Source organism: Salvelinus fontinalis, chromosome 3 (assembly GCF_029448725.1).
Source record: "Salvelinus fontinalis isolate EN_2023a chromosome 3, ASM2944872v1, whole genome shotgun sequence".
In the NCBI taxonomy this organism is placed as follows: Eukaryota; Metazoa; Chordata; class Actinopteri; order Salmoniformes; family Salmonidae; genus Salvelinus; species Salvelinus fontinalis.
Window position 1 is genome coordinate 58,769,605 of NC_074667.1, and position 25,556 is coordinate 58,795,160.

The 25,556-nt window shown below is 40.6% G+C and overlaps 1 protein-coding gene across 3 annotated transcripts in view; it reads right to left on the bottom strand.

Annotated features, from left to right (window-relative positions):
• Nucleotides 1-60: 60 nt before the first annotated feature.
• LOC129851206 (caM kinase-like vesicle-associated protein) overlaps nt 61-25,556 on the bottom strand; it is a 44,476-nt gene continuing 18,980 nt past the window's right edge. For 2 of the 3 annotated variants that reach the window (XM_055917586.1, XM_055917587.1), the window contains exons 2-11: nt 9,441-9,576; nt 9,171-9,302; nt 4,252-4,326; nt 3,810-3,948; nt 3,442-3,562; nt 3,201-3,276; nt 2,947-3,083; nt 2,007-2,085; nt 1,815-1,902; nt 61-1,634 (exon numbers count right to left, since the gene is read on the bottom strand). In XM_055917586.1, coding sequence (XP_055773561.1) covers nt 1,317-1,634; nt 1,815-1,902; nt 2,007-2,085; nt 2,947-3,083; nt 3,201-3,276; nt 3,442-3,562; nt 3,810-3,948; nt 4,252-4,326; nt 9,171-9,302; nt 9,441-9,535 — 1,260 coding nt within the window. In that variant the 5' untranslated portion in view covers nt 9,536-9,576 and the 3' untranslated portion in view covers nt 61-1,316. The remainder of the gene's footprint in view (nt 1,635-1,814; nt 1,903-2,006; nt 2,086-2,946; nt 3,084-3,200; nt 3,277-3,441; nt 3,563-3,809; nt 3,949-4,251; nt 4,327-9,170; nt 9,303-9,440; nt 9,577-25,556) is intronic. The other variant, XM_055917588.1, reaches the window with a different exon arrangement.

Here is a 25,556-nt window from a genome sequence, read left to right on the forward strand (position 1 = left end):
GCAGGATGTGATGGAATGAAATGAGGATGATACGTTGGTATACATTGTGCATCAAAAATATAACTTGTGAATCACCATTCATTTTATTATAGATTTCAGTCAAGGAATACAGAAACAAAATATGAGGGACGTTACTGAAAATACAAGCAAATGTAGTCGCTAAATAAATACATAATAATAGCATACTTATAATAGCATACATTAACCTTGTAGCATAATTTTAAATGTGTGAGGCTTGATAAAATCATTGCTTTGTTTTGTCACATACTTGTGTGGTGGCTCCCATGATATGAATAAGTGAATTAAGAATATATTTTCCAGCTTTACAGGTATTCATGGGAAAAGAGGAAAAAACAATAATGTGTCAAGTGTATAATCTGTAAATTACAAATATTTTCTACTGTCCCATACCTCCATAGGAACCAATTTTTTAAACACTGACGAAAGTCATCATGAAAAGCAGTAAGGTTAAATTAGCTGGTCATGGCATATGGGGGGAAAAACTCATACTGATCAGTCACAATTAAAGTAATTCAAAAAAGTCTGTTTTATACGGCAATACCAATATTTCTCAATTAATAGATTTACATAATACTTTGGCAACCCTTCAGCTCAGCTAAAAGATGCTTAAAACATAGATACCACACCGTGTAACAGGCTTGACATTACCTTAAACTAATTACATACAACATGAGCTACTATTTGCAAAATGTTAATAAAGGCCTGTACATTATTTTATTGGGACCATGAATCAACCAGACAGACTTTCTCACAGGTTTCTTTCCTCTTTTCATAAACGGGAGTATAAAGACAAAATATGCAGTTATTAGTTGCTTTGAGGATCATTTCTCACTAACATATCGACTAGGGTACAGTAGCAAACAGATTTAGAAATGGCCTCTCTAAGAGATGGAACCAAGGAGGCAGGACATTACAAACATGTACTGTAGGTGTCTAAGAACTGCACTAAAGGCGTGATTCAGATTCAGACAGATACATTTATAGAATTGAGATTTCCATGAAATTAAAAGTAATTAATTGAAGAGAAAGTTTGAGACCGAGACATTTCCTAGACCTGCTCAAAACAATTAGTATTCCTCACACACTTTGAACCATTTTCAAAAGGATGAGTATCCTTAAAACTGGAGGGGAAAATAGTGAGAGAAAACAATGCTTAAGATAGACAGACCATCTCAAACAATCACAGATATAACAGACCGAGTGAGATGTTGCTGCACTAATGCTGCAAGGGGGAGTGTGGGGCAGAGTGTTATTCACAGGGTTTGTGTGGTGGGGTTGTACTGGTGCTGCTCTGTCTAGCCATTCTGATCGTCCTGTGTTTGTGGGGGTGTTTGGAGGGGCACTGCGGCGTCCCCGTTACACCGTTGCAGGGGATCTGCCTCTGGCTCATCAGGAGTGATGATGGCGTGTGAATTCTGTGAGTCAGGGACCTGGAGGGTGACCGTGGCCTCTGTGCTGACAGGGGTGCCCTCAGGAGCATCAGCTGAGTGTACTGGAGTGTTGCTGGAGGTGACAGGGCATGTAGAGCCCCCTGGAACCGGGCTGGAGGCCCCTGAGTCCCTCTGTTCTGGAGCTCGAAGCATCTTCATCATTGTTGTGACCCGTACAGCTTTCTGTGGAAGAACAAGACCATAGAAAGATATTTTTAGAACGCTATCATCTAAGTGAAGAATCTGTGCAGTGTGAATAGAACTTCATATGTACAACATTCATACATTATGCAGGGCAGCCAAGTTAAACAATGATTGTAAAATCTACCAAAAAAATGTTTGTTTGACAGAAAGGAAGAATACCTTCCACTTGGCTTTGGCAAAGTTCTTTTCAATTTGCCCACACACTCCATCCCTGATGTTCTTATCGGACGCTGCATTCCCAGAAATCCTGAAACAAGGGACAGGTAAACAGAAAACCAATCAAAACACATACACACACTGTACACTTAAGACAAAAATTGTTCTGTATTTTAATCTTGGATCGATCCATACCATTCATGGTTGATGGCCTCCTGTGCAGTCAGTCTTTGATCCTGCTCCACTTCCATCAGACTTGCCACCAGGCTTTTTGCTGTACAACAAATAAAAAAATGGAATAAAATGTTATTTGTCACATGCGCTGAATACAACAAGTGTAGAACTTACTGTGATATGCTTACTTACAAGACCTTAACTAACAATGGAGTTAAGAAAAAGATTTACTAAATAAACTAAAGTAAAAAAATAAAAGAGTAACAATAACGAGGCTATATACAGAGGGTACCGGTATCGAGTCACTGTGCGGGGGTACAGGTTAGTGGAGGTATTTGTATACATCTTCTCTTTCTTCTGGTGCAACTGTCACGTTCCTGACCTGTTTTCTGTTATTTTGTATGTGTTTAGTTGGTCAGGGCGTGAGTTGGGGTGGGCATTCTATGTTTTGTGTTTCTATGTGTAGGTCATTTGTAATTAGCCTTATATGGTTCTCAATCAGAGACAGGTGTTTGACTTTTCCTCTGATTGAGAACCATATAAAGGTAGGCTGTTCACACTGTTTGTTTGTGGGTGGTTGTCTCCTGTGTCTGTGTATGTTGCACCACACGGGACTGTTTCGTTTTGTCGTTCGTGTTTGTAGTCTGTTCCTGTTCGTGAGTTCTTCGTGTATTTATGTAAGTTCCATGTTCAGGTCTGTCTACGTCGTTTTGTTATTTTGATAATCCTTTCAAGTGTTTATCGTGTTTAGTCTTTTCTTTAATAAATTCGTTATGTCAAACTTTCATGCTGCGCTTTGGTCCAATCCCTACTCCTCCTCTTCGGACGAAGAGGAGGAGGACGACCGTTACAGCAACCGAAGTAGACACGCCTAAAAACCTTCCTTTTCCCATCTACTGGTTCCTAAATGTGTTACGTAGTACTGCATTTTGATTTGATCTCGAATTATAGTGTTTTATACCTGAGTCAGAGATATCATCCCAGTACGGTGAGTCAAACTCATAGTCTCCTGACAGAATCTTGCGGAAAAGAGTCTTGTCGTGATTATCATAGTCGTCATCTTCCATTTCGTCATAGAAAGGGGGGTTTCCAGACAGGCTGGAGAAAGAGAAAACAAGACAGAGTTGATAGTCACCTGAGATGGACGATAACATGAGTACTGTATGGGCAAGACACTGTAAACTCTAGTGAACTGAGGTGATAGAGAACACTCACAGAATATACACAATGACCCCGATGGCCCAGCAGTCCACTGGCCTTCCATACCTCTGACGTCCCACCACCTCAGGAGCTGCAGTAAGACACACACAATCCAATATTCATGAATAGAAAATTGGAATGGTCAGGAGGTAGCAACATAGTATATAGCTCTAAAGTTGTCCAAACACCATTACTGTCATGTCAAACCCATTTGCCCCCATACGTCTATGATCTGCCCCCTTCCCTAACAACTCACCAAGGTACTCTGGCGTTCCACAGGGGTCCTTGATGAGTCCGTTCTCCAGCTTGGCCAGATGGAAGTCACTGATCACTATTTTGGAGTGCTTCAGGCGATTGAAGTACACCAAGTTCTCCAGCTGTGTGAGACAAAACAAAGTGTACTTCTGAATAGATCTTTTTGGTATGCAGAAAGAACGACAAAAATATACATAATTGGCAGGTTGGACAATTACTCAGGGTCCCATATAATTCATGTTCTTTTAATGCAGAGGGCAAAGTAGCTACATTTCTTATTTCTAATGCTGTCACCCGAGTGAGTGGCCTATGGTGTAATAACCTCTATGAAACACCAGATGGGGGCAGTGTGCTGAGTGTGCAGTATACCTTGAGGTTCCTGTGGACGATTCTCTGGGAGTGCAGATAGGCCACAGCTTCCAACACCTGTCTGACAACGTTGCTGGTGTCCCTCTCTGAGTAGTAGCCTTGGTCTAAGATCCAGTCAAAGACCTCTCTGCCTGTAGCTCTGCAGATAACAACATCCAGAGAAAACCACTGTCATGTGTCATATTTCTAAATTGGCCTCTTGCAAAATTCAAGAAATAAAAATCAACTCTCAGATGAGTTTACTAAAATTAGATTCTCCAGGAGAATATGGAAAATAGACATTTCACACAGGGGTTGAGAAAGGGAAGTATGCATTGGCAAGTCTGCAGGACATAGGTACATTCCCTAATGGTGTAATCATTGGAACGGAACCATGATGACTTCAAGAGAACAAATAAAAAGCCCTAACCAATGTCACTCAATAACCTCCAATAACACTCACAGCTCCAGGAAGAGGAAGTACTCCTTCCTAGTTTCAAAGACATCAACCAGCTGGAGGATGTTATGATGTTTAACCCTGTGAAAGAGGGAGGGAGACACAGGTGTAAACAGAGAAAAACAAAGTCATATAATGAGCAATTTTAAACCAAGATTAACTAGGTATCATTAAGACATAACATTTGATCAAATGTATAAGTAGTTTAATGATTTAATAACCATTAGAGAATTGGACCTTTTCCCATTCAAGTTAAATTCAGATTATGAAATGCCTACTCATGCATTGAATAAAATCAGTATAGACAAAAATGGACATTACTTGTGATATTGTATGAGTGACTTGATGATATTGTGATCTGTATGGAAAGTGGGCCATTTTCAATTCCTGTGAAATTTGGATGAATTAATTAAATCTAGAGATCTAGAGATTTTTTTCAATTACAGATTGGGGTCTGTGGCTCTCATTACAGATCCTACTCCATGCTTATTTCAGACTAGACTGCTAAAGAGATATTGCGTTACTGTAACTAGAAAAGGTACATTTCCTTTACTTGCTTCAGAGTTTATGGTAGTCGAAGAACTTTCCATTGTTAAAGGCTAATGGAGAATTCAATCTGAACAGGAGCGGTGTTATGGGAACGTAATGGGGATGTTATGGGAACAGTATGTGTAACTTCAGTAATTAGTAACAGTTATTAAGTAATTTCTGTTAACTACCTCTATGGTGTTTTTTCCATTTCAATTGCATAAATGTGAAATTTTAACACAAAATGATTAATGCATTTTGTATTCCTTCCATTCTGCTAGCGAACGGGCAATCTTTGGTCCCGCATACCCGCTATGCCCTTCGACGAACCATCAAACAGGCAAAGCGTCAATACAGGACTGAGATCAAATCGTACTACACCGGCTCTGATGCTCGTTGGATGTGGCAGGGCTTGCAAACCATTACAGACTACAAAGGGAAGCACAGCCGAGAGCTGCCCAGTGACACGAGCCTACTAGACGAGCTAAACTACTTCTATGCTCGCTTCGAGGCAAATAACACTGAAACACGCATGAGAGCACCAGCTGTTCCGGATGACTGTGTGATCACGCTCTACGCAGTCAATGTGATTAAGACCTTTAAACAGGTCAACATTCACAAGGCCGCAGGGCCAGATGGATTACCAGGACGTGTACTGCGAGCATTGACTGACCAACTGGCAAGTGTCTTCACTGACATTTTCAACCTCTCCCTGTCCGAGTCTGTAATACCAACATGTTTTAAGCAGACCACAATAGTCCCTGTGCCCAAGAACACTAAGGTAACCTGCCTAAATGACTACCGACCCGTAGCACTCACGTGTATAGCAATGAAGTGCTTTGAAAGGCTGGTCATGGCTCACATCAACATCATTATCCCAGAAACCCTAGACCCACTCCAATTTGCATACCGCCCTAACAGATCCACAGATGCTGCAATCTCTATTGCACTCCACACTGCCCTTTCCCACCTGGACAAAAGGAACAACTACAGTGGGGAGAACAAGTATTTGATACACTGCCGATATTGCAGGTTTTCCTACTTACAAAGCATGTAGAGGTGTGTAATTTTTATCATAGGTACACTTCAACTGTGAGAGACGGAATCTAAAACAAAAATCCAGAAAATCTCATTGTATGATTTTTAAGTAATTAATTAGCATTTTATTGCATGACATAAGTCACAGGTGTCAAACTCATTCCACGGGGGGCCGAGTGTCTGCGGGTTTTCGCTCCTCCCTTGTACTTGATTGATGAATTAACATCACTAATTAGTTAGGAACTCCCCACACCTGGTTGTCTAGGGCTTTATTGAAAGGAAAAACCAAAAACCTGCAGACACTAGGCCCTCCGTGGAATGAGTTTGACACCCCTGACATAAGTATTTGATCACCTATCAACCAGTAAGAATTCCGGCTCTCACAGACCTGTTAGTTTTTCTTTAAGAAGCCCTCCTGTTCTCCACTCATTACCTGTATTAACTGCACCTGTTTGAACTCGTTACCTGTATAAAAGACACCTGTCCACACACTCAATCAAACAGACTCCAACCTCTCCACAATGGCCAAGACCAGAGAGCTGTGTAAGGACATCAGGGATAAAATTGTAGACCTGCACAAGGCTGGGATGGGCTACAGGACAATAGGCAAGCAGCTTGGTGAGAAGGCAACAACTGTTGGCGCAATTATTAGAAAATGGAAGAAGTTCAAGATGACGGTCAATCACCCTCGGTCTGGGGCTCCATGCTAGATCTCACCTCGTGGGGCATCAATGATCATGAGGAAGGTGAGGGATCAGCCCAGAACTATACGTCAGGACCTGGTCAATGACCTGAAGAGAGCTGGGACCACAGTCTCAAAGAAAACCATTAGTAACACACTACGCCGTCATGGATTAAAATCGTGCAGCGCACGCAAGGTCCCCCCGCTCAAGCCAGCGCATGTCCAGGCCCGTCTGAAGTTTGCCAATGACCATCTGGATGATCCAGAGGAGGAATGGGAGAAGATCATGTGGTCTGATGAGAAAAAAACAGAGCTTTTTGGTCTAAACTCCACTCGCCGTGTTTGGAGGAAGAAGAAGGATGAGTACAACCCCAAAAACACCATCCCAACCGTGAAGCATGGAGGTGGAAACATCATTCTTTAGGGATGCTTTTCTGCAAAGGCGACAGGACAACTGCACCGTATTGAGGGGAGGATGGATGGGGCCATGTATCGCGAGATCTTGGCCAACAACCTCCTTCCCTCAGTAAGAGCATTGAAGACGGGTCGTGGCTGGGTCTCCCAGCATGACAACGACCCGAAACACACAGCCAGGGCAACTAGGGAATGGCTCCGTAAGAAGCATCTCAAGGTCCTGGAGTGGCCTAGCCAGTCTCCAGACCTGAACCCAATAGAAAATCTTTGGAGGGAGCTGAAAGTCCGTATTGCCCAGCGACAGCCCCGAAACCTGAAGGATCTGGAAAAGATCTGTATGGAGGAGTGGGCCAAAATCCCTGCTGCAGTGTGTGCAAATCTGGTCAAGAACTACAGGAAACGTATGATCTCTGTAATTGCAAACAAAGGTTTCTGTACCAAATATTAAGTTCTGCTTTTCTGATGTATCAAATACTTATGTCATGCAATAAAATGCAAATTAATTACTTAAAAATCATACAATGTGATTTTCTGGATTTTTGTTTTAGATTCCGTCTCTCATAGTTGAAGTGTACCTATGATAAAAATTACAGACCTCTATATTCTTTGTAAGTAGGAAAACCTGCAAAATCGGCAGTGTATCAAATACTTGTTCTCCCCACTGTATATGAGAATGCTATTCATTGACTAAAGCTCAGCGTTCAACAGCATAGTGCCCTCAAAGCTCATCAATAAGCTAAGGAGCCTGGAACTAAACACCTCCCTCTGTAACTGGATCCTGGACTTCCTGACGGGCCACCCCCAGGTGGTAAGGGTAGGTAACAACACATCCGCCACGCTGATCCTCAATGGAGGGGCATCTCAGGGGTGCGTGCTCAGTCCCCTCCTCTACTCCCTGTTCACTCATGACTGCACGGCCAGGCACGACTCCAACACCATCATTAAGTCTGCCAATGACATAACAGTGGTAGGCCTGATCACCGACAACAACGAGACAGACTATAGGGAGGTCAGAGACCTGGTGCCAGGTCAACAACCTCTCCCTCAACGTGAACAAGACTAAGGAGATGATTGTGGACTACAGGAAAAAGAGGACCGAGCACGCCCCCATTCTCATCGACGGGGTTGTAGTGGAGCAGGTTGAGAGCTTCAAGTTCCTTGGTGTCCACATCACCAACAAACTAACATGGTCCAAGCACACCAAGACAGTTGTGAAGAGGGCACAACAAAACCTATTCCCCCTCAAGAGACTGAAAAGATTTGGCATGGGTCCTCAGGTCCTCAAAAGGTTCTACAGCTGCACCGTCGAGAGCATCCTGACTGATTGCATCATTGCTTGGTATGGCAACTGCTCGGCCCCCAACCGCAAGGCACTACAGAGGGTAGTGCGTACGGCCCACTACATCACTGGGACCAAGCTTCCTTCCATCCAGGACCTCTACACCAGGCGGTGTCAGAGGAAGGCCCTAAAAATTGTCGAAGACTCCAGCCACCCTAGTCATAGACTGTTCTCTCTGTTCTCTCTCTCTGGAAGGCAGCTTAGCCCCAGTGATGTACTGGGCCGTATTAACTATCCTCTGTAGTGCCTTGCGGTCGGAGACCAAGCAATTGCCGTACCAGGCAGTGATGCAACCGGTCAGCTTGCTCTCGATGTTGCAGCTGTAGAACCTTTTGAGGATCTCAGGACCCATGCCAAATCTATTTAGTTTCCTGAGGGGGAATAGGCTTTGTCATGCCCTCTTCACAACTGTCTTGGTGTGTTTGGACCATTCTAGTTTGTTGTTGATGTGGACACCAAGGAACTTGAAGCTCTGAACCTGCTCCACTACAGCCCCGTCGTTGAGAATGGGGGCGTGCTCGGTCCTCCTTTTCCTGTAGTCCACAATCATCTCCTTCGTCTTGTTTACGTTGAGGGATAGGTTGCTATTCTGGCACCACCCGGCCAGGTCTCTGACCTCTTCCCTATAGGCTGTCTCGTCATTGTCGATGATCAGGCCTACCACTGTTGTGTCGTCTATTGTTATTATTGTTATTTTACTGCTGCTCTTTAATTACTTGTTACTTTTATTTCTTATTCTTACTCATTTTTTTTTTTTTACTGCTTTGTTGCTTAGGGGCTCGTAAGTAAGCACTTCACTGTACGGTCTACACATGTTGTATTCGGCGCATGTGACTAATACAATTTGATTTGATTCCTGTTGCATTTCAGATGCCAAGGGTAAAGCTCTGAAATAATACATAAGCCAAACTGAATGTAACTTACATCTTCAAGATCAGGATCTCATTCTTGGCAGCTTTTCTCACTTTCCTCCCATCCTTTTTCAGAAACTTTTTACAGGTGAACATTTTGAGTGTGTTCTTGTCCTTTGCTCTGAAGATCTCACAGAACTCCTCCCTAAACAAGGACCACACACAAGAGCAAACAAAATAAACATTTCACTAAAAGCTATACTGAATGGCAGAAGCATCCTTTTACTATTTAGTTAAAGTCCCAGACTACAGAATGTAAGAGTCATTGTGAAGGAATACTCACGATTTGACAATTTGTCCCAGGTCATATTTATCAGTCACCTCTGAGGGATTGTTGTAATCCTTCTTCTCCCCGAGTGTCAAACAGCCAAATGGCATGGCAGCTCCTCAGCTACACAGGGAGATCACACCAACACCACCTGTTACCAAGACATAGCATATTGTTGCTACAATAGTACACATTGTACAACAGTAGATTCCAAGTTCCAACTCACTACTAAACAACTTAAGAGCACCATGACCTAAGCCTATTGTATATTACCTTGCTGTTCTTATACAGTATACAGCTTGTATACAGCATATGCAATGCTATGACAAAGAATGTAGCATATCGTTACTAACAACTGCAGATTTTTGTTGTTTTTAAATCAATGCTTTCAATCCATGCACAAAATAGGCTGAGGAACATCATGCACTTATCGTTTTCTAAATGTGTTTATCGAATATGCCCGTCATATATGCCCGTCACTTTGGACTCAACATTATTCACGATAACTCTCTGCAAAAAGATTGAACTCTCCAGTAATCTGGAAGGCTGCTTTCTTTTCACTCAATAGTGCGTCAGACAGCCCTTTACCACCTTGGTCTGCTCTCTGTATCTCAGAGAGACTACTCTAAAAGGATGTAGCAGTGGGGAAAGCAACGGGGGAAAGATGCATGGAATAAAAGACAAGCTGGCAAATGTCTCAATGTAATAGAGATTTTTATGAATTTAGGATAGCTTCCTGTTTTCTGTTCTAAGTAACTCATTTAACTATTAGGCAGAATGGCAATTTACAACCTTTTAAAAATTACTTTTGGAACTGAATTGGTGTTCATAAATGTCCCTGGTCCAACACGTACACACTATTCAGCTTTGGACAATTCATACCACCAGCAGCAGCAACAGATTTAGTTCTTTCTGAACAGAGCATACAGTTCCCTGAATACATAAATATGATCCTCTCTGGATGGGTGTCTGGTTGCTGAACAACACTGTTGATTTGGCAGTAGAAAGCAGAGTGAAATAAAGTGGGAGGATGAGGAGGAGAGTGCATTTGACTGAGGTGCCATCTCAGTGGAGTGTCATCAGTCATGTCCCTATTAAGAGAAGAACAATTATGGCTCATCTCTGGTGGAATATCAATGTGAGTTTCACTCCATGGTAGAGGAAAATAACACGTCCTAATGGAAGGATCACGAATACATGAGGAAACAATGGGAAAATGAATGATAAACAGGAAAGGCATTTGGCCTTTGTAAATGAGCCATTATACCAAAGCTGCAGTAATAGCTACTGTAAAGGCACATGATTTCAATCAGTTCTAATCTTGTTGTTGTATTAGGAGCAAAAAAATTGTTAGGTACAAGCAGTGGTGTAAAGTACTGAAGTAAAAATACTTTAAAGTACTACTTAAGTAGTTTTTGGGGGTATCTGTACCTAACAATTTATATATTTGCCAACTTTTACTTCACTACATTCCTAAAGAAAATAATATACTTTTTACTCCATACATTTTCCCTGACACTCAAAAGTACATTTTGACAGGAAAATGGTCCAATTCACACACTTATCGAGAGAACATCCCTGGTCATCCCTACTGCCTCTGATCTGAAGGACTCACTAAACACAAATGCTTTGTTTGTAAATGATGTCTGGGTGTTGCAGTGTGCCCCAAACCGTTTGGTTTGCTTAATATAATATATTTTTTACTTTTGATACTTAAGTACATTTTTAGCAATTCCATTTACTTTTGATTCTTAAGTATATTTAAAACCCAAATACTTTTAGACTTTTACTCAAGTAGTATTTTACTGAGTGACTTTCACTTTTACTTGAGTCATTTCCTATTAAGGCATCTTTACTTTTACTCAAGTATGACAATTGAGTACTTTTTCCACCACTGGGTACAAGTACAGTGTATGCAATAAAAACAGTCCGTTATTTCAGCAATTTCAACATTTATCATCCAAAAAGCCCCACAATATGTAGCCATTGTATAGGAAGCAACCGAAATGCAAAAATCTAGGTGAGCAATTGAATTGATAAAAAATCTCATTGGGTAAACACGACAGTACAGTCATTTTCTTCTGACAACACTCAGACCGATCATTCATGATGTATGAGGCATCTACTGTGCTCAGTGTGAACCTTCACGCACGGCTGGGAAGCAGGTAAATGTCTAAACTGACAAAAGACAGGCAGAGGAGTCTATTGATTACGGTTCAAATCAGAAATGTGAGGACATCTCCTGTGTTTGTGACCTATTGTTAGCAGTAAACAATGTATTGGAACACGCTGCAGATATTTAATAGCCTGGGTGCCAGTCTGTTTCTGTTCTCTTGCCAACTCCTTATGGAATTGTCATGGCTTGACAATGACAATGGAATAGGCAAAAGCACAAAACATCTGGGAAGAGGCTAGAGATTTAATGGGCATTAGGTAAATGTTAACCTGGGTCTAAAGCTCTGAACCATGGGACCCGAAGGAATAACTCTCTCTAAATGGAAGACGCCTAAGCCATTTGAGATAAACAAGCAACTTAAGAAAGTGCTTTATTAGAACACGGCTGAGCAAAAGCCTGCTTTTCTACTGACTAGACCAGGGGTCGGTAACAGGTGGCCCGCGTGCCAAAACCGGGCTGCGATTGATTCTTTTGGGCCCCCCTCCAAAGATTTTTGCAAAACAGACTGTAAAATCACTATGAATTAAGCTTAAAATTATTTGAATTTAGGAAATCTGTTCCCAAGTATTCCCACAAATAAAAATAGAGACATGCGATCGTATCTCAATCAGGGCTGTAGTGGAGGGTAAACACACATAAACGCCATTTACGCAACTTTCTATTTGTGAAATAGCGTTTACTCACCTTTTTATTTAGTTAGTTATCGTTTACTCAGTTATTATTGTGTTCCCAATGTTGATTAAACCTCAGAACGCTAATATTCTTGATCTGAGTTCTAATCGCGCCTGCCGATCTGAACGAGTAGAATCATGATTCAGGTATGCTCCTTATGTTTGCCTGCTCTCCCCGGATTTGCCTTGTTAGCAGAGCATTCACTACTCTGTCCAATGGCAAACTTCGCCCACGGCACAGGCTGAGACGTGAAACATTCTACCTCAGTCCACATCAACGCTGGCAAGTACAAAGTGGCAAGTACAGATGCCGCAAACAGTGGGTTTGTGAGATGCTTGACATAAATACATTTTTTAAACGTCCCTCGAGTCCTGTTGGTAAAAATAGTCGCTGATAGTTCAGTCAGGTGGCCAGCTAACTCGTTAGTTCAAGCCAAGGGCTCTCGCTACATATAGCGAGCTAAGTGGCTAGAAGTTAGAAATTAACGTTAAATAACGCCTGACCTCAGCAGGTGCAGTTTACTGAAATTAAGCTAGCTATAATCTTAACAAAAGATAGGCTACTATAAGTTCTCATAACAAAATAAATTTGCTTTACAGAGTACTGAGACAGACAGTGGTGAGGCAGGTTGCAATGCAGGAGGCAAAGGAGACGCAGAGAGGAAGTAAGCAGAGGGATGTTAGTAGTACAGTGGTTCGCAAACTTCAGGTCAGGGATCAATGTGGGTTCCCCTGAGAGAATCTGTAATCTTATCAAACACATGTATAACTTGTTTCTCTTCAAATGGGTCTAGAATACAACATTTTAGTGTAAACTAAGGGCCTTTTACACTGTTAGAATTTACTTTTATATAATTGTGTTGGGACAGCCTATGGTACCTCAAATGTAGTGAAATATAAAGACAATTTAAATATAAAGACAATTTAATATTATTCTCATGTATATAAAAATCTATTTTTAAAATAGCTTTACAGAGTGTAGTGATGAGCCAGACAGTGGTGAGGCTGAGGCAGGCTGCAATGCAGGAGGAGACAGAGAGAGAGAAAGCAAGCAGACAGAGAGGCTGTTGAGTAAAGCAACACCTTCACTAAAAAAGATAATCTGTGCAATCAAACAATACAGTTCTAAAAATGTAATATGTGTTGGTTTATATAATGTAATCAAGGTATGTTTTGGCTCAACTGTGGTCATTTGCAAATGATTATACTTACAGTATGATCCAGCCCCCCGACCATCCACTCTGACAAAAATTATCCCGCGGCTGAATCTACACTGAACAAAAAAATGTACGCAACGTGTAAAGTTTTGATCCCATGTTTCATGAGTTGAAATAAAAGATAACAGAAATGTTCCATATGCACAAAAAGCATATTTCTCTTAAATTTGTTTACATTGTTGTTTGTGAGCAAGTCTCCTTTGCCAAGATAAGCCACACCTTTTAGGTATATGGACTATCAAGAAGCTGATTGAACATTACACAGGTGTCCCTTATGCTGGAGACAATAAAAGGTCACTTGAAAATGTGCAGTTCGGTCACTCACCACAATACTAGAGATGTCAAGTTGAGGGAGCATGCAATTGGCATGCTGACTATAGGAAGGTCCATCAGAGCTTTTGCTAGAGAATTGAATGTTCATTTCTCTACCTTTAGCCACCTCCAACGCCGTTTTAGAGAATTTGGCAGTATGCCCAACCGGCCTCACAACCTCAACCCACGTGTATGTCGTCGTGTGGGAGAGCGGTTTGCTGATGTCAACATTGTGAACAGAGTGCCCCTTAGTGGAGGTGGGGTTATGGTATGGGCAGGCATAAGCTAGGATCTGTACACAATTCCTGGAAGCTGAAAATGTCCCAGTTCTTCCATGTCCTGCATACTCACCAGCATGTCACCCATTGAGTATGTTTGGGATGCTCTGGATCGACAGCGTGTTCCAGTTCCCGCCAATATCCAGCCACTTCGAAAAGCCATTGAAGAGGAGTGGGACAACACTCCACATGCCACAATCAACAGCCTGATCAACTCTATGCGAAGGACATGTGTCACGCTGCATGAGGAAAATGGTGGTCACACCAGATACTGACTGGTTTTCTGATCCACGCCCCTACCTTTTTTTTTAAGGTATCTGTAACCAACAGATGCATATCTGTATTCCCAGTCATGTGAAATCCATAGATTAGGGCCTAATGAATTTATATAAATTGACTGATTTCCTTTTAAGAAGTGTAAGTTGTTGCATATTGCGTTTATATTTTTGTTCAGTGTAGTTGCCTACCCCTGAACTAGACCACGTAAATAACACACTCCATTGTCTAGAGGAGCCCATCTCCCAGAATAGCACTCTGGGCCAGGAGAGAAGACTGAAGTATCATTTCAGAGCCAGAATGATTGCATCCAGAATTATTTTTCTTTCTAATAAACTCACAAAAAGCCAGAGCCATTAGCTATCTACACAGTCTACACTCTGGCAGAGAAGTCTGTTTTTTTGCTGTTCATTACAAGAGCTTTCAAAAGCAGTAATTAAATTCCCTGTACCCATGGTGCTTCAACTCTAGCAGCAGCCCTGTCTGCGTTGGTTCGGAGCGGAGCAGGCAATATCTCCATCTGACTGGTAGACTGATAGTAATCAGCCAGGAGGGGGAAATAACGAACCCTGTGCAGCGAGAGAGAAGAGCGCATAGTTCTGTTTCAGGTCGTGAATCAATCATCTGCACGGGAAGGAGAGAATGAGTTCCTGGAATGAAGACACAGAGGAAAGGAGAAGAGGAGGATGAGTGTAGTGTGGGCCACAATGGGACCCATTACTATATAACTACAGGATCAGGGCTCCAGAGATACATACTGCCTGACTCGTTGACTGAACAGCACAGTGAAGCTGATAAACTGGAAATCAGCCTCACCTCATGCAACTCTACTACTGCAACTGGTAAAAATACATGGGCCATTTGTTCTGTGTTCTCATATCTCCTGCAACTATACTACTATAATTTCTGTTTAATACTGTATATCTATTGTCCATTCATAAAGAGAGTGGTACTAGTCCATAGTGTATGCTGATCCGGACCCACTCCACAAGAGAGACAAACCCATTCCATGACAGAAGTCATCTACACTGATTCTACAGTACCTCTAGTAAATGTAGCCTACTGTAAATGTATCCTACTGTAAAATCGACAACAAAAGAGTTTAGAATTAGAAAACAACGGGGATGATGACATATGATTGTCATGTCCATCTAGATTTTAGCTGTACATTTGATAATCAGCTCTGTAATGGATAACACTATAGATCTTTAAGTGGGTCAAGTCTGTCAAAACCTTACTCCATAGGTTTTGGATTACCTTATATTCGACATCACTCCCCAAATGTTTGTCTTAAAGGCATTAGCTTCATGAACTTGTTATTTTGTGGCTATCCTTTGGCAGCAACACCTGCAGCGGTATGTTTGTGCCTGTAATCCTCTGTCAGCTTGCAGCATGTTGCATTTATATTCCATAGTCTAGGTGGTTGTATAACAGAGATAATATAAGAGCGGTGCCAGCAGGTTTGCCAGCACATTTTCTTAAGCTGCTTGTGTGTGAATACATACATTTTTGTTTTTACCCTTTACCCCTTCCATACATACAATAAAATAAGCCTCTGAAAATGTGTTTCTGGTTGCTCTATAATTTGCTTCGTCCCGCAAAGAGCCTAGTTAAATAAAGGTTAAATAAAAATGTTTAAAAACATTTGTTTAGATGGCTCATTGCAGAAGCCTCTGTAGCCCAGCGTCCTTGATCAACCAACCCTAAACTATTCGGTTTCACCAAAATAAAGTTTCCTGTCCACAGAGACATATTCAATATCTCTAGGAACAATCCCATTTTCCGCCTGTGGGCTACCATTGTAGTCCATTCTAGACCACACAGTCACTTGAGAGTAATCTCTCACATGATCTCCCACTTCTACAGGTGGAAAATGAGAGACCCTGTGTAAAAACGTATTTTAAACGCTTATTTGATAGTGAAGGACAGATTAAATCCGACAAATCGTAAGCTGTTGTTCCTAGAGATATTGTATATCAATGAGAAATGCTATTTTGGTGAAACCGAATAGTTTAGGTTGATCAAGGATACCAGGCTAAGGAAGCTTCCGCAACGAGCGATCTGTAAACAATGGCAGTATTATGAGGCCAGTACAACACCTGCTGTTCTTCCATAATGAGTTTTGAACTCCTAGCTAATTACCACTAAACCCCACTTTCACATCATCAGCACCACCTCGTCACAGGGAATAATGCATGGCCAGGAAACAGGTAAACCAGGAGGGCAGGGCTGTTTGTGGGTAGGGCCTAGATAACTGCGAACATTAGGGAGTTGGAGTTAATAGGGCAGGCCACAGGTATCCTTTACACTTGTCCCTTTCTCCTAAACTAGATTTTCATTGTTTTAAAATCGCTCCCCTCCCAGTGGGCGAGTATCTGTGTATTATCTAATGAATATTTCAGTACTGCGTCCTCAGTACTATATCGGACACAATAGGAAAAATGTTAGATAGGGGAAGGGAGATATTTCATGTTCACAATACATTATCTGGAGCCCCTCCTGCAGTCTTCTTTAAATCCAAGTAAAAGAAGGCAGGTGTAAGAGTATAGCCAAATACATACATGCTCACATAATGTGTAATCATTTACAACACTTGTGTTATTGATAATGTTTAGTCTGTGCATGTGTGTGTGTGTATATATACACTAACTACAGTATGCACCTCCTTTATCTTGCACCTGAAAGCTGCAGAGCTCAGCATCACTAACTGGTGATTTGTGAGTGGTTTGAAGTCCAAAGTACAGTGTGCCACTCTTCTCCTGCTGAGCCCCCTTCCCTAGCATGGATCCTGGGGGAATGGTCCCTACAACTGCTGCCTGCCTGGCTCTCTGTATTACAGCATCTACTATTTTCTCACACACGCACACCAAATGAGCTTATATAACTGCTTCATAATGACATGCCGCCTTGTGACACTTAGTTCTAAAATCCCATTATGGTTTCGCAATGCGGCTCTTGTTCTAATAGTGAAGTGTCGGCTCAGGGGTCACTTTTGAAATTGGTTTTATGTCTGGTAAACCCCTTGTTCGCTTTTTATTATATTATTTTGTTTTCCTAGCAAAGCAACAATTAGATTCCGTTTCAGCAAACAAAATGATTGCGAGACACAGCATCAATCAATAGGTATGATATAGCTAACAGAGATAATGCTTAGCATAATGCAAAAACATTCATAATACTTTGCTGTATTGCCTGAGCCTCTGTGCTAAGTCAATCATGAATATGCAAAAAGTATTGTCACAACACCACTGAGACAAACAAGTTAGACATTGTTCTTTGTCAAAGACTCTGCCTTACAGCAATATCAACAGTCTGGAACAAAGTCTATTTAGGACTATAATTCAGGATGCAACAATCACAAAACTACAGCATAAACAAATGCTAAATATACACTGAGTATACAAAAAGTATTAAAAACTTTAAGCTTTTTCCATGAAAAACTGATCAGGTGAATCCAGGTGAAAACTATGATCCCTTATTGATGTCACTTGTTAACAGGTTAAAGAAGGATTTTTGAGAAAATTGAGACATGGATTGTGTATGTGTGCCATTAAGAGGGTGAATGGGTAAGACAAAAGATTTAAGTGCCTTTGAATGGGGTATGGTAGTAGGTGCCAGGCGCACCAGTTTGGGTCAAGAACTGCAGCGCTGCTGGGCTTTTCATGCTCAACAGTTTCCAGTGTGTATCAAGAATAGTCCACCACCCAAAGGACATTCCCAGCCAAGTTGACACAATTGTGGGAAGCATTGGAGTCAACGGGTGTGAAATAGGACAAATAAGCACCTAGCACATTATTATTATTATCATTGTTAAAAGATCGATGGATGACCAGAAAGAGGAAACAAATCATTAGCACTGGAATAAATGCTCACCTAAAATTAAACAAGGTCAATTTCTATGTTTCTTCTTGTTTGTATTTTAATCATTGGAAGGGAATGAAACGTCATTCATTACACACTGAAGCATAATGCCACAAGGCCAATGCTCCCAACATCCAAAACCATTTCCTATCTCTCCCCATTTAGTGTATTACCATCCTGTTTGTATGGTCATTGTCGGGAATTAATTCACTTTAGAATTTGTAGTCCATTCAGGTCTTTCATTGCTTGAATGGGTCACGTAAACTATTTTTTTAAACTATATGTTAGGAGGCAAAGCATTCAAAGGAATTGAAAATGGATGGACATTGGCAGAATAGTAAAGATTAGGTCTAGGATGACAAGATTGTCAATCTGTTGACTGTGACACCAAAGTGACAAGGAAAACTGTCAGTGCATATTCTGTTTAAAGGAGACACACACTGTCCCTTTTATGAAAGTTATGGAAGCAAAAGTAGACTGTGTCCTCACCTAACTTGCTGAAGATAATAAAAAGCCACTTATTACCCCTCAGTAGAAAACATCCAACTTTTTCAATAGAATCAATCATTTCAATATGATAAAAGATTCCTCTCCTTTTCAGGACGGGGAAGCACTTCACTGTTGCTGATTTACAAGGCTGGTCTTCTTTAGCTATTGAAAGAATTTCAAATTGAGCGAAGGCAGATTTTTTTCTTCCATTAATGGAAGTAAACAGCTTTTTTTTTTAAAGACAGTATCTGAAAGTAATGGCTTGGGAGCTACAGAGACTTCAACTATTACACTGTAGATATCTAATGATGGAATAATATGGCTTCATGAATGGTACAATTGGGTGATGTACTGTCAGTGTTCATCTTTGACTGGTTGTTTCTAGGGAGGCACCGATATTACATTTTTGGCCAATACTGATATTTTCCTTGCCCCAAAAACGATACCAATATAAAAAAAGATTGGCGGCCTTTTAAGCATTCTAGTACAGTTAAACAGTTCTCACTCACACATGCACAGGTCTAAGGCACTGTCTCTCAGTGCAAGAGGTGTCACTACAGTCCCTGGTTCGAATCCAGGCTGTAACACATCCGGCCGTGATTGGGAGTCCCATAGGGCGGTGCACAATTGTCCCAACGTCGTCTGGGTTTGGCCGTCATTGGGTTTGGCCGTCACACCCCTCCTCTTTCGAGGACAAATATCTTCGTTTTTTTACAGATTTTTTGCTACATATACATACATTTTACATAAAGCAGTCACATAACAATAATACATTACCGAACATAAGCTCTTTAAACCCACACCTCAGCCACTCTCAGCCCATCCCACCTATCACCATAGACCACCCTCGTTTGGTTTCCATGTGCCATATATTTTTCAATTGTGCTGTGATGTTTTAAAAAATGTATTAACCTTTCTAATCGTATATTATCCACAGATTGTGAACTAAAGATGAAAACCTTTCCTACGAGTATTATTATATTATTTATTGACTGACTATGGCTTTCCAAATCGCCCAAAACTGCCATTTGTAAGGTTAATTTTAAGTGCATGTTGTGATTTTTTTAACCATTCCTGAACCTGACCAGAAACAAGCTACATAGATCATTTATTCTGGTATTGCAACTATTGATTCTGTCTCTTTGCAACAAAATCTACAGAGCTGATATTGTTTTATGCCCCATATATATAGCATTCTTTTGGTGACAATAATTTATATAATAATTTAAATTGAAAAACTAAGTGTTGAATCACGTGTCGTTTTTTGTACCAGTTCATAAACCATGTACCATGGAATTGGTACATCAACAATATCCTCCCATTTATTTTCAACCTGTATGGTGCAGCTGTCCACATTTTTGTCCTCAGATGAAACTGGTATATTTTTCTATTTATGTCAGTTCCTTTCAGCCAATTTGTATCTTTAATATATGGCAGGCAAACAAGTTCCCTACGTTCTCCCTTTTCCACTTGGATTTTTGTGGTAGAGCTGCAATCAGTTGGTTGTAAATTTGGATTGAGCACATATTCCCATATATTTTCCATAACTGCATATGTGACTTAACTCCTCCATTTCTATTCATAATTTCATTAATAAATATATATATTTTTTAATTTCCATAAAGAACGTTTTTTTTTTTTTTTATTAAATCAGTATATTTGAGTTTAACCATAACATTGTTCTATCTTTCCTGGGGGATAAAACTGAAATTGTAACCAGCTTTGTATGGCTTATTTAAGACTTTAAACAAAATTTAATTTTCAATTAGTCAGAAATGAGAAGTTGTAATCTGTATGAAGTCAAAAAGGTCATTTTTGAACAAAGGATGAGCCTTAATAATCTACTGGAGAAAATGTTGGGGTTTAAGTATAAATTATGTATGAGTGAAGTTTTTAGTGAGAGGTTTAAAGCTTTAATATTTAATAATTTTAGCCCCCCAAACTCATATTCATTATATAAATAGGCATGTTTAATTGTGTCTGGCTTAGCATTCCAAAATGAAATATTTTTTGCTCATGAGATTTAAAAAACGAGTAATCTGGAGTAGGCAGTGCCATTAGTAAGTAAGTAAACTGTGATAGGACCAAAGAGTTAATCAATGTGATTTTCCATAAATAGACAAGCGTTTACCTCTCCATGGTTACAGAATCTCATCTATTTTTGCAAACTTTCTATTTTTTCAGATGTGACTACCAAGTGTGTCTACTTCACCATCCGCCCATTTTATTGGTAAACCACAAGGCAATGTAAACACAATTTTTTAACAATCCAATACGTAATATGATACACTTGTCATAATTAGGTTTTAATGAGACTGTGCAGGGATCCAGAATGCGGACTTAAGAAATAACTAGAGTCATCGGCATACATTGACACTTTTGTTTTTATCCCCTGGATTTCTAACCCCTTGATGTTCTTGTTGGATCTAAATTTTAATAGCTAGCATTTCAATGACCATAATAAATAGATATGGAGACAACGGACAGCCTTGATTTACTCCTCTTAAAAGTTCAAAACTTTCTGAGAAGTAATCATTATTTCCATCTGGGGTTGCTGTACATAACTTTAACCCATTGTATAGGCCCTCTCCTATTCTCGCTATACACCAAGTCACTTGGCTCTGTCATATCCTCACATGGTCTCTCCTATCATTGCTTTGCAGACGACACACAATTAATCTTCTCCTTTCCCCCTTCTGATAACCAGGTGGCGAATCGCATCTCTGCATGTCTGGCAGACATATCAGTGTGGATGACGGATCACCACCTCAAGCTGAACCTCGGCAAGACGAAGCTGCTCTTCCTCCCGGGGAAGGACTGCCCGTTCCATGATCTCGCCATCACGGCTGACAACTCCCTTGTGTGTGATCCTGGACAACACCCTGTCGTTCTCAACTAACATCAAGGCGGTGGCCCGTTCCTGTAGGTTCATGCTCTACAACATTCGCAGAGTACGACCCTGCCTCACACAGGAAGCGGCGCAGGTCCTAATCCAGGCACTTGTCATCTCCCGTCTGGATTACTGCAACTCGCTGTTGGCTGGGCTCCCTGCCTGTGCCATTAAACCCCTACAACTCATCCAGAACGCCGCAGCCCGTCTGGTGTTCAACCTTCCCAAGTTCTCTCACGTCACCCCGCTCCTCCGCTCTCTCCACTGGCTTCCAGTTGAAGCTCGCATCCGCTACAAGACCATGGTGCTTGCCTACGGAGCTGTGAGGGGAACGGCACCTCCGTACCTTCAGGCTCTGATCAGGCCCTACACCCAAACAAGGGCACTGCGTTCATCCACCTCTGGCCTGCTCGCCTCCCTACCTCTGAGGAAGTACAGTTCCCGCTCAGCCCAGTCAAAACTTTTCGCTGCTCTGGCACCCCAATGGTGGAACAAACTCCCTCACGACGCCAGGTCAGCGGAGTCAATCACCACCTTCCGGAGACACCTGAAACCCCACCTCTTTAAGGAATACCTAGGATAGGATAAAGTAATCCTTTTAACCCCCCCCCCCCTTAAAAGATTTAGATGCACTGTTGTAAAGTGGTTGTCCCACTGGATTTCATAAGGTGAATGCACCAATTTGTAAGTCGCTCTGGATAAGAGCGTCTGCTAAATGACTTAAATGTAAATGTAAATGTTGTATAAGAGATTCACCAACATTAAAGTAATCCAGGCATTTATATATAAATTCTAGTCATACTTTATCAAACGCCTTTTCAAAATCTGCTATGAAGACCAGACATTACATTACATTACATTTAAGTCATTTAGCAGACGCTCTTATCCAGAGCGACTTACGATGTTTCATAATGTTCAATTATTTCAAGTAATTGACTTATCTCCAATATATCATCCATGTGAAAAACCTGTCTGATCAGGATGAACAATATCTGGGAAAAACTTTTTTATTCTATGTGCTATGCATTTCGCCAGGATTTTCACATCACAACATTGAAGTATTAGAGGCCTCCAGTTTTTTAAATGGACTGGATCTCTATACTTACCACATGGGTCCTGTTTTAGTAGTAATGAAATCAAACCTTCTTGTTGAGTACCTGAAAAGTACAGTGGACATGGAGGAGACTGAAATGAAAACACGATAAAAAATATTTTGTTTCCTCTTTCAAAATATCATTTGGTGAATCATGGAGAACTCCATTTGTAACACGTTTCTGTAAAAAGAAATTGGCCAAATTTCTATGTTGAAGATTCAAGAAAAATTTGGTGCATTTTTCACCATTTTCCATCCAATTTGCTTATTTTTGTCTGATATTACACTTGATAGTTCTTGAATAATTACCTCGATTTCTTTTTGTTTTTCCTCTAACCTATTTTGTGCCTCTGTAGTACAGTTTCCATTACCATCTACCTGCGCTGTTACTTCCTCCATTTCCTTTATTAGTCTAATCTCTTATTAAGACCTAAACTGCTTTTGTTTTAATGATTATTGTATTGAATGGCCTCTAAAAGTACATCTGAAAGTGTCCCATACAATAAGGAGATTTGCTGTACCTATGTTGTACAAAAAAAAGTAATTTATGAATTATTTTGTCTTCGTTAATAAATTGTCACCCAATAGGCTTTGATAAAATTTCCAATATCCCCGTCCACTTGGAAATTATGTAAGAGTTATATGGAGGCCAATTAGATGGTGGTCCAATCGCATCTGGTCTCCTATTAATACTTTTTTAAACTTTTGATGCCAGCAAGAACGAGACAAGGAAGTAATCAAGATGGCTAGCTTGATTAAGCCTCCTCCATGTATATCTCATTAGGTCAGGGTTTTTCAACCTCCATATATCAACAAGTTCTAATGTATCCATGATCTTTGTGGTCTTCTTAAGTGCTTGAGGGTGATAGTTTGTAGAATGATTTCCTTTACGATCCATTGAGGTACTTAAAACCCTATTATAATCTCCCACCATAATAATAGATTATTTCGTTGCTTGTGAGCTCAATAGATTATTATATATATATTTTTTTTTAAAGTGTGGATCAACATTATTTGGCCCGTAGAGATTAATTAGCTAGATCCGTTTTTGGTCCAATAGCATATTTAAAATAATCCATCTTCCTTGTGGATCTGTTTGCACAATCGGATCAAAATTTGTATTAATTAGTATAATCACCCCTTTTGAGTTTCTTTGCCCATGACAAAAATATATTTCTCCCTCCCAGTCCTTTTTCCACCCAACCTCTTTTAGCCATGAATTTTTATTTTATTTTTTATGATCTGCTAAGCCATTACAATTATAACTTGCTATACTTATTTTCACACTTACAATAACAATCAATCAGCCTGTTACCAACGCTTAATAAACTTCTGGAAAAAATTGTGTTTTACCAGATACAATGCTATTTCACAGTAAACTAATTGACAACAGAATTTCAGCAACCTTATAGGGAAGGACACTCAACAAGCACAGCACTTACACAAATGACTGGCTGAGAGAAATTCGTGATAAAATGATTGTGGGGGCTGTCTTGTTAGACTTCAGTGCAGCTTTTGACATTATCGACCAGTCTACTGCTGGAAAAACTTGTGTTATGGCTTTACACCCCCTGCTATAATGTGGATAAATAGTTACTTGTCTAACAGAACACAGAGGGTGTTCTTTAATGGAAGCCTCTAAAATATAATCCAGTTAGAATCAGGAATTCCCCAGGGAAGCCGTTTAGGCCTCTTGCGGTTTTTTTTTTTTTACTAACTACATGCCACTGACTGAGTAAAGCCAGAGTGTCTATGTATGCGGATTACTCAACATTATATACGTCAGCTACTACAGTGACTGAAATGACTGCAACCGTCAAACAATGAGCTGCAATTAGTTTCAGAGTGGGTGGCAAGGAATAAATTATCCCTAACTATTTCTAAAACTAAAACCAATGTATTTGGAACAAAAGACTCACTAAACCCTAAACCTCAACTAAATCTTTTAATAAATAATGTGGAAATTGAGCAATTTGAGATGACTAAACTGCTTGGACTAACCCTAGATTGTAAACTGTCATGGTCAAAACATAAATGATGCAGTAGTAGCTAAGATGGGGAGAAGTCTGTCTATAATAAAGCGATGCTCTGCCTTCTTAACAACACTATCAACAAGGCAGGTCCTACAGGCCCTAGTTTTGTCACATCTTGACAACTGTTCAGTCATGTGGTCAGGTGCCGTGCTGCCCTGGCTCAGAACAGGGCAGTACAGCTGGCCCTTGGATGTATACAGAGAGCTAATATTAATAATATGCATGTCAAGCTCTCCTGGCTGAAAGTGGAGGAGAGATTGACTTCATCACTACTTTTATTTATGAGAGGTTTTGACATGCTGAATGCACCGAGCTGTCTGTCTAAACTACTGGCACACAGCTCGGACACCCACGCATTCCCCACAAGACATGCCACAAGAGTTCTCTTCACAGTCCCCATGTCCAGAACAGACTATGGGACGCACACAGTACTACATAGAGCCAAGACTACATGGAACTCTATTCCACATCAAGTAACTGACGCAAGCAGTAAAACTAGATTTAAAAAACAGATTAAAAAACACCTTATGGAACAGCGGGAACTGTGAAGCAACAAACAGTGGCACGGACACATGCATACACACACGATAACATACGCACTATACATACACATGGATTTAGTACTGTAGATAGTGGGGCAAAAAAGTATTTAGTCAGCCACCAATTGTGCAAGTTCTCCCACTTAAAAAGATGAGAGAGGCCTGTAATTTTCATCATAGGTACGCTTCAACTATGACAGACAAATTTAGAAAATAAATCCAGAAAATCACATTGTAGGATTTTTTATGAATTTATTTGCAAATTATGGTGGAAAATAAGTATTTGGTCAATAACA